The sequence below is a fragment of the Orbicella franksi genome, chromosome 10 (genome assembly GCF_964199315.1).
Source record: "Orbicella franksi chromosome 10, jaOrbFran1.1, whole genome shotgun sequence".
NCBI classification, from domain to species: Eukaryota; Metazoa; Cnidaria; class Anthozoa; order Scleractinia; family Merulinidae; genus Orbicella; species Orbicella franksi.
The window spans coordinates 3880676-3893615 of record NC_138154.1 but is presented as its reverse complement, the minus strand read 5'-3'; the positions used below and the strand labels follow the sequence as shown (position 1 = coordinate 3893615).

Sequence of the window (12940 nt, the reverse complement as noted above, 5' to 3'; positions counted from 1 at the left end):
CAATAAGGTATTTTTAAAATTTTGAAAAGACGATTTTCTCTAAGGGGCTGAAACTTTCATTAGCTGCTCATTCATTCTTCGCGGATATTTTGATATGTCAACTGTGTGCCCATCATTTTTATGTTTCCATAGCAACCACTAGTTTCGTGTAGGTTTGGCCAAAAATCAACTTTTTGACATAATTCTGTATTTTTTCCAGTTTTCTTCATCAAATTCCAGAAATTCACCAATTTGTACATTTCATAAGCATACTGGCTTGATTTTGTATTAATGTCCATTATTTCTTGACTTTTTTTTGAAAAAAAAAAAGTAAAATCGGGTCAAATGCGGGTCAAATGACATCATTTGGCATCATATGACGTCACAACCAACAAATATGATATCATTTTGTAGAACAAGCTCAGGGCTATCTAATCACTGTAAATTTATTTTGCTGTGCCTAAACAGAGCGCGAACCGAAGAGGGTCCATCCATTTCCCCCTTATACCACAGTGGGGATACTAGTTAGCTTGTACATCCGAGGGTTAAAATAACAGTGCAAAACACCTAAATTCTCTTCGTAAAATCTAAATATGGAAATGAACGGCCGTGATGTTTGAATTCTAAAACATTGACTAGTTAGATGAGAGTTTTTCTCGGCATATCTTGCTTTTTAGATTACTCTTGAAACCCTGCTCAATCATCACAGTTCAAATACTTGATCTTGCAATTGATTATTGTCAACTCTTACTTTACACTCAGCATACAAACTCATCAATCCTGAGAAGTATTCTTTGCTGAAATTATTGTTTCCCCTCATTCCGAGCTCAAAAAACCCTTGAAATTTTCATTTTTCTGCATCAGGCATGCAAGGAAATCTTGGTAAACACGTACAGTTTGTATATAATACTTCAACTGTAAGATTGAGCTTTAGCTAGCTTTTATAAAAATGCGTTTTTCTTTTGAAAGTTCCTATACTGAATTAACCGCAGATAAAGGTTATACCTCAACGATGTTAGCACAAAACATTGTAAATAATCGCATGTCTGCGAGTAAGATGTGTGAAAAACATTGCAATTCTGAGGAAAAATTGAGCCTCAAGAAGATCTAGTAGCTGAAATTATCTGAAAACTAGGGTCCAAGCGAGCACATATGACAACATACACGCACCAGTGCCTTAGGTCTAGCAAGATTTGGCCCAGTTGAACTTTTTTAATTTTTCTAGGCACTCAAGAAGCTTGAGTGGCTCTTGGCTATCGTTTTCTTTTCTGCTCAGTGACCTCCTGTGTATATCCGTAACTCCATGGCGCTGTAAAATAAGTGATTTGTTTTTTCTGGTCACAAGACTGTATTACATATTCTACATGGTGGATGGTAAAGTAGCTGGCAAGAAGTACTCTCTTCATATTGCAAGCCTGGTCAAGATCTCTTCTGCTTCATCTTGAGACAGACTCAGATCAGCCTGGTGTATGGCTAGTCGGCCACTTCTGTACATTACAGACAATATGCTGAAGTACTGCGCTATTTGGTCTGCAGCAAGCTACTCTTCTTTGCTGGACATTTTCCTGCCACTACTGCCTTGCACAGTCTCATCTTACTACACTCATTCACTACACTTTCGTCCTGTCCCCTCACCTTCCAAGAATGTTCTTTTCGGATATGTGTTCACTTTCTCAGAAAAGCGGGTTCCTCTTCGTGATGTTTTCAGACCCATCCCTTTGAGATTTCTCATGTGGACCGTGATCACTAAAGGACGTTTGGGATTTCAACCCATTTTATCTTGATGCTGTCTATGCCGTTTCTCTCTCTAGCTTCATTAGTCGTTTACCCGCATACATGTGTCTCTGCAGACTGCAAAAGACTGCTATGCTTTGTGAATCCCTCTTCAGGGTAGGAGGAATACACTCTTGTAGCTTTGAAAACTTGGGACTCTTCTTCAATAGATTGCGAGGTCCTAGACCATAGTTAATAGAGGGGAATGGTTATGAAGCCCGCCAAACATCAAAGGAGCAAACAAAGATGCCAAGATTTGTGTTGGAAGGTCCACGACGGTGCAAAATCTTTTTTTTGCGCTCATACACTGTGCATGAATTACGTAACTCGGTCAGTAAAATACAATAATTGTGTTTTGTGCACGGTCAAAGCCAAAAAAGAGAACAAAAACGTACAACAAAGAACTTTGTTGAGTTTCATAATAATCCCCTTCTATTAACTATGCCTAGACTGAGGCTGTTGGAGCTGACACTTTGCAGTACATTTAAGGGCTGCTCTATGCATAAGTCTGTAGGCCCTTGAGGTCTTCCAAATCCATTCCTCTTGAGCAGGTGCGAAACGTTTACCAGGACCCACATCATAAGCCTCCTACACTTTCAAACCTCAGGACTTGAAGCGAAAAAATTTTAGAGACAGGATGTTGTGTGCTTCAAGATAAAATTCAATGTATTCTGTAAGCAGGAGCGGTGTTTAAATTTGATGCTTATTTTAGTGACATTTTTGGGATTTTGGGCAAAACACCAGGGGGGTGGTCTAACTCCTAAGGGAAAAATCACAACGCCGGCCCACTTTGTCTTTTAGAGTTGTTGGGTAGTACCTTCAATCTGGCAAAGTTTCATCCAAAAGAAGAGATGGCATGTATCACCCCTGCCTGGTCCTCTGGTAAACTCGGTCTTAAGTAGGCCACCTTGACCTGTGTTTCTCATGAATTTTGCCCAAATATTCGCCGTTGGAATGTAATCATTAGGGACTTTTAAGATATGATACGGCTAGGCTGTAGTACGGCAGCAGATAGCGAAGATCGCTTCGGGTGACGTCATGACGCGCGTACCAGTGCGGCTTTCCCGCCGTAGCCTCGCTTTCTACCACGGGAAAGTGCCTGGTTTTACGTACTCATTTTAACGCTTTTTTCACTGTTTGAACAGCCTAGTTTGAAGCTAAAGTTCTCAATCATAAAAATCAGTTCTAAGATCATTGTTTCTTTGTCATTTGCACGATTTTAACACCTACCGCTAGATGATCAATTCAGCCACATTAGTATCGGGCCGAACAGCCGTAGATAAGAAAGCTTCGTTTGTTCTAATCTGAGCTATAATTGTTTATTACTGTTCAAAATGTATTTTATTATAATCGAAAGTTTTGTATTTTCGGGCTCATCACGTAATCGTTGTTCGTACAACCTGTCCGTATTAAAATCGAGCTTTTTTATATCAGAGTTTATACTTTGTTTTGTGGTTAAAATTACAGGCGGTTCCACCAAGTTCTAAAAGGCAAATCTGAGTTCTGGGAGATGTAAGACGGATACAGGAGAAGAAAATCATTGTCAGTAATCAAGCCTATTTCGTATGAAAGTAGAATAATATCTGGTCTCCTTGAAAGTAGTCATTTTTGTAAAGACTGCACCTACCGTTGCCGTACAGCAAAATCTTAATCATTTGAGTTTGGCGGGTAAAACACCGTTGTCAGCCTAGTCCCTCACGGCCAAAGTAGCCGTAGTAGCACCTCGCCGTAGCGTATCTTAAAGTCCCTAATGGCGTGACACGGGAAGTTACCCTCGAACAAATATTCGTTTCCGACAACCTGCCGAAAGCAATCTTTGGAAAGTTGTATGCGGATAAAATAATGATAAATGGTTTCTGTGTAATTTTGTATAAATGTATTTTTTTCATCTGCCTCGCAACACTCACGACACCCCTGATATAGAACGTGACTGCAGAGTCCTCGGGGAAATGATTGTAGATGTTACACAAAGGTTGTTCATTTCCAGAACATGGGTCACTTTAAAAGTACTTTCGCTGATTGTGAATGGCCGTTTTAGAGATAAATTTAACCAATTCTCTATGGTTAATGGTAATTAGATCATTGAAAAATTAGTTCAAGATGAAATACCATAAATTTAGAAAAACTACTAACTACGTGTCAGCTTTTCCAGCAGTATAACAAATTTGTACGTTCACAATATGCTCAACCTGAACTAGAAAATGCTAACGGCAAGAGGCCGGAGTTCTAAAATTTAGCCCAGGAAGAGACTGTGTTTGCGTTTCAATCATATTGGTACACGTTTGCTAAAAAAATCAACTTTTTAAACTTTAGTTGTTTGATCAATGTGTGTCACTTTTAGACATTGTATTATTCTATTTGTTACCTGTCTTTGAAGTTTGCTGGTCATATAATATTGGTCGATCTTAATTAAAGTACCAGTCCCGCCGGACCCTTTTGCTGAATTTTGCCTCCTAAGGTGATTCCTCAGAAATAACAGTTGTCGCACGTTTTTTTTCTTAGGAACAGTTTTTGCTCAGGCTAGTCGGGTAGCCGTATCCACCACCCGAGGGTAAGGCTACACGTAGGCTACACGCTGCTCGGAAAAGAAACATGATGGGCAAACTCCTTTATGTCCGCACTGGTTTTAATCACCCATGGGGGTGCTCGTCGTACCTGGCTTTTACATAGTGATAAATAAACAAATCTTCTCCATTTTAAGATATGTTACGAGTGGTGTAAGACGCTCGTGAGTGCCCAAGCCAATCAGAGCAGATAAGATTTTTTGACTGGACCAAAGAACAAAGTCAAAACAGAGACAAAAAGCCTTATTTTGAGTCTCGCCTCGCGGCTCGACTCAAAAGCAGAAAGTTGAATTTGGCCGTTCCCAAAACATGCACTATACATGTGTGTAATACTGCCCGGAGCGCTTCGATCTAGGCCTTATTCTGGCTTTGTGCGGCGCCTCCGGTCTCTGTCTCAGAAAAAAATCCCAACTGAACAAGCCGCGTGCCTTGATATAAAGCAATCATGGCCGCGTCAAGATTTTCATCTGACGTGCTGGACATGTTCTACGGCCCCATCCCGCGCGAAGAGAACGTAAGACTTAAGCCCCCCATCAGGCCCAGGAGGGATTTTGATTTTGAGTTGGTAAGAAACAACCGCAATGAATGGCTTCGTGTATGGAAAATGGCAGTTCCAGAAGCCTATAAATTCAAAGCCGACCTTCTGAAATTCGCACAAAAAACGAAATCAAGATTTAACGAAGTGATAGAAGATGAAATTCAAACCCTAAAGAGCGTTTAAACGCAGTTCGTGCTTAATGTTAAGTTTTCGATAACTAGAGATGATGAAAAACAAGAAATAAAACACTATTTCAAACAGAGACTGCGGTTTTCAACAGAAACAACGTGACAACAGTAAACAACGTATTTCGCCGATTCATTGATGAAGTCAACGGCGAAATAGAAGCATGGAAGAAGTGGCTCAGGCTGGGTGGTAGAAGGCGTCTTGGCAGCCTTCGTTAATGTCGCCCAACACAAACCCTTTCGTGGAGGCAGCTACATGCCGCTGCTCAAAAAGCTACAAAACAAAAAAGCGATCATCAACGTCCAAAACAGAGACAACGAGTGCTTGAGATGGGCGCTGCGTGCGGGAAAATGGAAAAAATGTATCAAGAACGTAAAGTTACCCCTAAAGAAGACGGGCTGAATTTTACAGGAATAGACATTCCAACGCCCGTATCACAGATTAATAAGCTGGAAAAGCAAAACCCGCACCTGGCAATAAACGTGTTTAGCTGGGAAAAAGACCGCGTGACGTGCATAGGCTCGGCGAAAAATAGGGCCTTCCAAGATATCAACTTGATGTTGATACAGAACAATGAAAAATCTCATTATACCTTCGTGAGAAGGCTGAGCGCGCTGCTGCACGGCCAAAGCAAGCACTGTGCCATAACACATTTCTGCGAACGCTGTCTGCATGACTACACGACGGCGGAGCTGATGAAAAGGCACAAACCGGAATGCCGAGGGCAGCTGAAATGGCCCACAAGGACCGAGCTGCCTAAAGAGGGTGAAAACAAAGTCAAGTTCAAGAACCACCACAAGCAGATGAAAGCGCCGTTCGTGGTGTACGCCGACTTTGAGTCTTTAATAAGGGAATACCGGGGAGCCGCGCACAATGCCTGCAACCTCAAGCTCCGCTTAAACCCCAAAACGGCGCCGATCCCGGTGGTCTTCCACAACCTGAAGGGCTATGACGGACACCTGCTGATGCAGGCGATGGCGAGGGTGCAGGGATAAATCAGTTGCATCCCGAACAACACAGAGAAATACATCTCCTCTTCACTTGGAAACCTGAAGTTCATAGATGAATTTCATGATGAGCAGCCTAGACGCACTGGTAAAGGGCAGCGTACCAGAAGACATGAAATTAACGAAAAAAACTTACGACGACAGCGAAAAGAGGAAACGGCTCCTTAAGCTTGCTGAACACAGTTTTTGATACCTGTGTTTCATTCACCTTTTTCTCTGAAACCCTTGATCCCTCGGTCGCCAAAAATGGCAGCAAGCAAATTAACAACACAAACTTTGGTTTTTTGATGGTTAACCTGACGTATGTGCCGTTATCATGGCAATATGAATAAATATAAACAGGCCTTTAAAATCGGTTTTGTTTATTTGTAGAAAATGTAGTCATACGATTTTGTTTATAATTTGCATGCAACAAGCTTGTTACGATTCTCACAAGTTAACACCATTTTGCTAATAATTTAACAGAGAGATCTTTAACTATCCCTTGTTGAGGGTTCACTGGAATATCTAGAATTTCCTTTGTTAAAGTTTAATTATTTTCAATACTCCAGTTACTTATTTCCTAAAGTATTTTCGTGCCAAATTTCGTGAAATTCTAATGAGTGGTTCTCGAGAAATAGGCGTATTTCCGAGAGTGCAATTTTTCATTCAATCGCAATTTTTTGACTTACTACGCATGCGCTGCATTTAACTGGGTTCTTTCGGTAACAGAGAAAAAGCTGAGAATTGCTGGGTTTTTTGCATCGTTACCTTTTCTAACATATCTTTGTAATAAAAGACTAAAGCAATCAATACACTGCGTTCAATTATAGAGAAAAGTAGTACAGATGGTGCGGGTGTCGAGTAAATAAAATGATCGCTCTATTGACGGCATGCTTGTTTTTTGCAATCCTTGTGCGCGCGCTGAATTGCATCAGGAAAAACGCGCGCGAAAACTGTGTTCGGCCACCTTAAGAAGGGGATTTACCCGTACGGGTACATGGACAGCTTTAAAAGGTTCGCCGAGACAGAACTCCCAGCTAAAGAAGAGTTCTACTCGAAGCTGGTTGGCAAAGGGATAACCGACGAAGAGTACGCCTACGCGAAGAAGGTCTAGGCCGAGTTCGGGTGCAAAAACCTAGGCGACTATCACGATCTGTGCGTGAAAACCGACGCGGTGCTGCCGGCAGATGTGTCCGAAAACTTCCGAAAAGTCTGCATGGGGCGCTACGGGCTAGATCCAGCCCATTATTACAAAGCCCCCGGCCTGAGTTGGGACGCGCTGCTGAAAAAGACCGGCGTAGAGCTACAGCTTTTGACCGAACTAGACATGCACCTGTTCATCGAAAAAGGCATGCGGAGCGGCATCTCGATGGCGAGCAAGCGGCACGCGAAGGCCAACAACCCGCGGGCCACCGACTACGACCCTGCTAAGCCTTCCAAATTCATCAAGTACCTGGACGCGAACAATCTGTACGGCTGGGTCAGGAGCCTGCCGCTGCCTAAAGGAGGCTTCAAGTGGAAGAGAGTGATGCCTACACAAGAGCAAATCATGAAACTGAGAGAAAACTCCAAGAAAGGGTGGATCTTGGAGGTGAACCTGAAGTATCCAGAGGAGCTGCACGAAGCTCACAGCAGCTATCCTCTTGCGCCAGAGAAAAAGGCTATAGGGGTGGAGCAGATGTCGGAATACCAAAAAAGAATGACGGAAGACCTGGGGCTAGATTTTCCGAAAAGCGAGAAACTGGTGCTCACGCTGGAGGACAAACATCGGTACGTCGTCCATTAAAAGGACCTGCAGTTTTATCTAAGCCAGGGGATGCGTTTGAAAAAGGACCACCGGGTGATCGAGTTCGACTAGGAGCGGTAGATGGAGCCCTACATCCGGATGAACACAGAGTTTAGGAAAGAAGCGAAGAGCGAGTTTGAGACCAACTTCTACAAGCTGATAAACAACTCAGTGTTTGGAAAAACGATGAAAAACCTGAGAAACCGTGTCGACGTGACGATCGTCCGCAGCTGGGAGACAGACAAGATCCGCCGCCTGGTGGCCCGCCCCTCATATGCAAGGCACGAGATCTTCAGAAACGACCTGGTGGGCATCCACATGCACAAAACTCGGCTGCTCTTGAACAAGCCGATCTACACCGGCATGACGATCTTGGAGAACAGTAAGATCTTGATGTACGACTTCGTTTACAACCGCATGAAAGCCCGGTACGGCCCCAAGTGCGAGTTGATTTACTCAGACACTGACAGCCTGCTCATGAAAATCGAGATGGACGACGTCTACAGAGATATGGCGGAAGACCTCGTCCTGCACGACACAAGCAATTATCCCAAAGGGCACCCGCTCTACAGCAGCAAAAACAAAAAGGTGCTGGGAAAGATGAAAGACGAGTGTGCGGGAAGGGTCATCGATGAAGCGGTGACTATACGGCCGAAAATGTATTCGATCATGGAAGAAAAAGAAAAAAATGTCAAGAAAGCCAAGAAAGTAAAAAAGAACGTGGTGGAAAAAGAGATCCGGCATGAGCAATACAAAGAGGCGCTTTTCGAGAAAAAGCAGTTTTGGAACGGGATGAACATTCTTCGCAGTGAGGGCCACGAGGTATATGGCATGCATGTGAATAAGGTTTCACTGTCGTCCTTTGATACAAAGCGTTGGGTAGCGGATGACGGCGTGCACACACTGGCATACGGGCACAAAGACATCATCAGGCAGACGTTGCCTCGACTACTCGAGGCGGAAGCTGTGTATTTGGAGGCACAACCAACAGTTCTTCGCGAACAAAGCCGCGCTTAGGCCCGTCAGACAAATAATAGACAACAGGCTCGTTCGGCTTAGTCACAGCTCTTTCAAGATGGTATCCTTTCAAAGACCAGATTGGGTCTGTGGCACTTTTTGACTCCCCTTCAAGTTCACCGGGCTGATACAAATCTTACATTAATGAGTGGGGGAGCTTTTTTTCTTTCAAGCCAACAGGTCTGGAATACTTTGTGGAGGGTGTGGAGTTGACAGACTTCTCTTTGATTGCGACAGTTGGTTTTTTTCCGATAAGACTAATCACTTCTTCGTTCAGAGCGGCAACAACATCAGGGAGCCTTTTAACCCACGCGGTTGACCGCTGGCCCGCAGGCGGCAGCATTTCTACGGCATACTGATGACCAAACAAGCCCTCGGCGAGCGTGCGATTGAAACGTTCAACGATAGCCTGGTCTCTGTGAATTTCAGTACGCCCGCGGCGAACATATGTTTTGTGGTTTTCCATTTCTTTGGTCACGCTTCCCATGAACTCGCGCCCAGGGTCCACCTGCAGCAGCTGAGGCCACGTCAAAGGGCTGTGCTTGTAAATCGACTGAAAAGTTTTTGCAACCTCAGCTGAGTCTTTGGAGGTCAGAGGCTCAGTCTCTTTGTAACGGCTGGCGACGTAGACAACGGTCAGCGCGTATTTGTAAACTTTGCGGCCGCGCGGGAGCTTGTCGTGAGGCAGAAAAAGAAGGTCTGCTTGGTGGACCGCGTTAGGCGCCGAATTTGGGGCGAGGAATGTAGCGCGGCGCGGGGAGATAGATCTGCTAGAGAGCCTGTTTGATGAGCTACTGCCTTGGGGCTTCTTCAGGGACTTTAGCAGCGTCCGCTAATTTTTTGATGGCAGCGATGCCTTTCCAGTAGCCCCAGTAGACTTTGGCAAGCTTGGTGTCCATATTTTGTAATAGCGCGTTTACTCAAAGAAAACGAAAAGCCACGTGGTCAAGAGCGAGCGCGCTACCGCCCACAAAAAGCAGCTCACCTTGTTTCTGCTGCCCACTGGGTTGATAAAAGGCAGCGAATCGAGGCCCTTTGGGTGGGGTGATTTGCTTGTCTGGGTGGGCCTGGTTATAGAGTTTGAACGCCTAATCGGTGTTTGTGAAGTTCTACGCCGCCTGTTCTTTGATTTCCCTGTTGGTTTGAATCCAATCAAGAAGCTTGATGCCGTCGCGCGTACTTGGCCATAGCGGCCTGATAATCTTCAAGGGCTTTGTCGTGCCTCTTTTTCTCTTCTAACGCGGCCTTGCCGCTGTCGCCAGACAAATATTTAGCAGGATAGTTGCCGCCGGTGAAAGCAGCGGTGTTAAGAACCGCGCCCCCGATCATTATCGCAATGCTCGCCATCGTTAAAATCAAATGTCTTTCTAACCAGAGGTCGGAAGGATCTTTTTGTCTTCCAGGTACTGTTTTAACGCGATGCTGCCGGCCAGGACGACGGTAAATTTTGCATAGTTCATGCCGCTGCTGCTGGGGTCAACAGTGAAATTCTCTTTCAACATCTTTCTTGTAATCCAGCCGATGCCGGCGGCTAAGCCAGTAAGAACGGCTGCATCCATGATCGTTTTAACGAGCTTGTTGTCGAAGAAGAGGGTATGCGGTTGAGTTTTTATTTTTCAAATGTCAATCCATTGGCCGGAGCCCTCTTCCTTGTTAAGGTTGCCTCGCCCGAACTTGTTCGGGAATCGGCTGGTCGAGGTGGAGTGGCTGAGGAGGGGAGGGCGGAGGCTGAGCGCTTTGGGAGCTTTGCTGGCTGAAAACCTTTTTTTATTTCTTCGCGTTTGTAGTAGAGTCCGATGAGGGAAACCAAAATGCTGTTTATAGTGAGCCATTGAGTCGTAATGATAACGTTTTTTGTGTCTTCGTTGGTTCCACCAGACGACTCGGCGCTTGGATGATTTTTCCTTTCACCAGCCCCGCTAGTGGGGCCACCAGTGAAAGGAGGAACGAGGCCAGCAGCTACAGCAGCCTCAGCGGCTTTTTTCTGTGCTTCGCGCGCCTGTCTTGTTCTCTCAGCGACAGCTTTGCCCGTAGCCACCCGCTTCTCGCTTTTCGCTGGCCATGTGGTTGGTATTTTTGAAATCACCTGCCCCGCTGGCGGGGCTATCTGCTCACTCGCAGCTGGCTGTGGCCTGGTTGTCGCTTCAGCTGCAGTCTGAGTGTTTTCTGAATCCGCCATTATTTTAGTGAACAAAAATATTTAATTGAGGAATTGCTGGCCAATTATTCAGCAGTTTGCTTAACAACTGTGGAGCCGGGTGTTTCATTAAACGGATACCCGGCCGCATCACGAGAAGGGTGGGTCTGCGAAGAATTGAAATCGATATGTTTTGTTGTGATCAGCTCCGCGTTGGTCACCGCGAACAACCGCCCACATCTCAAGGCATGGCCGCCTGCCACGGCAGACAGCTCTTTAGTGATGATATAATCATTTTTCAGCTCATTCTGCAAAGCATCAGCATCTTTCACCCGCACCACCACGCCCACCGCTTTCGTGGCCAACGTCAGGAAGCTTTCAATCAAAGTTTCAGTGGTCTTGGCGCCAACGTACGTCTCGTATCTTTTGTAGTGCTTTTCAACCTTTTTGTCAGTAAAGCGCTTCACCTGCTCGTGTGGCAGGTGCACGCCAACCGATTCTTTTGCTTTGCCTGTGGAAACAAGAAATGCAAGCTGTTCACGCATGGACGGGATGTCTGGCTGAACAAGAGCGTTGCCGCCGGGAGAGCCTGAGGGCTCGGTTTCGAATATCTGCATGACTTCTGCTTCCAAAGCTTTGGTTTCATCGGTCGAATGGGCCGCCATCTTTGCTTTGCGCTTCTTTTTTAATTCGAAAATTCAATCTCGTAAGGGGCGCGGAGAAAAAACACAAGGTAGCAGAACTCGCGCTCTTTCAGCCTAGCAATCAGCTACTTAAGGGCCTCTTGAGAAAGCTCTCCCGCGTAATCTTCAAAAATCGCCTTCGTTGTTTTAGCCGAAAGGGTGTAAAATAGCACGAGCGCTGCCACATTTTCACGGAAAGGCTTCGCGATGCTGAGGAGCGGCTGAGTCAGCACCCACACGCTGATTTTCGTGTGGCGGGCAGAAAAGCCAAGTTTTACAAGCTCGCTCGTACGCCCCTTTCACGTCTTTAGAGGCCGCGCAATCATGAAGAACAATGTGCGTGTTGGCGCCTTCAAAAACCCAGCTCGCCAATTTCAACCATAGTACTACTTCGTGCTGCTCGCAGATGATAACAAACAGCCGCGGATCTCTCTCAGCGAAGCGGTACAGGGTCTTGTTGTAAGCGAACGTCGGGCAGATGAGCACGATATAATCAAACCGGTCGCGAAAAGGGCCGCAGAGTTGGTTTATGAGAAACCGCGTTTTGCCTGAGTTAGTTGGCCCCACGATGAGCACGTTGAAGGGGGTATTACCGAGGTCCATTTTATTCAAAGTTCACATTTTCAAAACTGTACAGATTACAGCTGTCTGCCCATGATGTTGAACTGGGAGTCGGAGATCACGAAGACATGGGGCATCACGTTGCCCGAGCCGTTGGCGCTACGTTTGATTTCCAGCTGGACGCCGTCTGTGGTGTTCACAAGACGCGTGGCGCTGCCGTGCACTGTTTGGTCTGCCATGGAGCGCAGATCAATCAGAAGCCCAAACTTACTATCAGTGTAGAACTTTTACAGATTCATATTGTGACCGTCGGTAAGTTCCAAGAGATCATACTCACGGCTTGTAAACGAACTGCCATATCTTTAATTTCGCTACATCTGATACACAAGTCTTCCGTACCTTCCTTGCCTTAAGACTTCCGGTGTGTAGTTCAGAATTATCGCAATCTATGACGAAAGAACCGAGGCGAAAATAGTACATTTACAAACTGCCGAGGTTCGACCTTGTTCGGAACAGCAAAACTCATGTGCTTTTTTTGTCACGTGACCCTACATTGAGGGAAAACTGGCGCCTAGTGCGCAATACCGCTGTTCAACTCAATGCGGTAGCATTTACACATATGCTCAGTTTTATTTTTTTTTCTTTCACAAAGAAGCGGCTGGCCTCTTTTCACATGTCCTTGTCTTCGATGCCCTCGTTGTACAGCATGTTGGGCGAGCCGCTGATG

At 45.4% G+C, this 12940-nt stretch overlaps 2 protein-coding genes across 2 annotated transcripts in view; both read left to right on the top strand.

The window, feature by feature from the left end:
• The window catches only part of LOC145500950 (uncharacterized), a 136469-nt gene that overhangs the window by 35492 nt on the left and 88037 nt on the right, over positions 1-12940 (top strand). The window lies entirely within an intron of this gene.
• On the top strand, positions 7897-8832 carry LOC145501450 (uncharacterized). Its single transcript, XM_081480927.1, has one exon. The coding sequence runs from the start codon at positions 7897-7899 to the stop codon at positions 8830-8832; it is 936 nt and encodes a 311-aa protein (XP_081337053.1).

What these genes read in the sequence shown, in the direction of transcription:
- LOC145501450 (XM_081480927.1), top strand. Translation starts at nt 7,897, where the DNA reads ATGGAGCCCTACATCCGGATGAACACAGAGTTTAGGAAAGAAGCGAAG.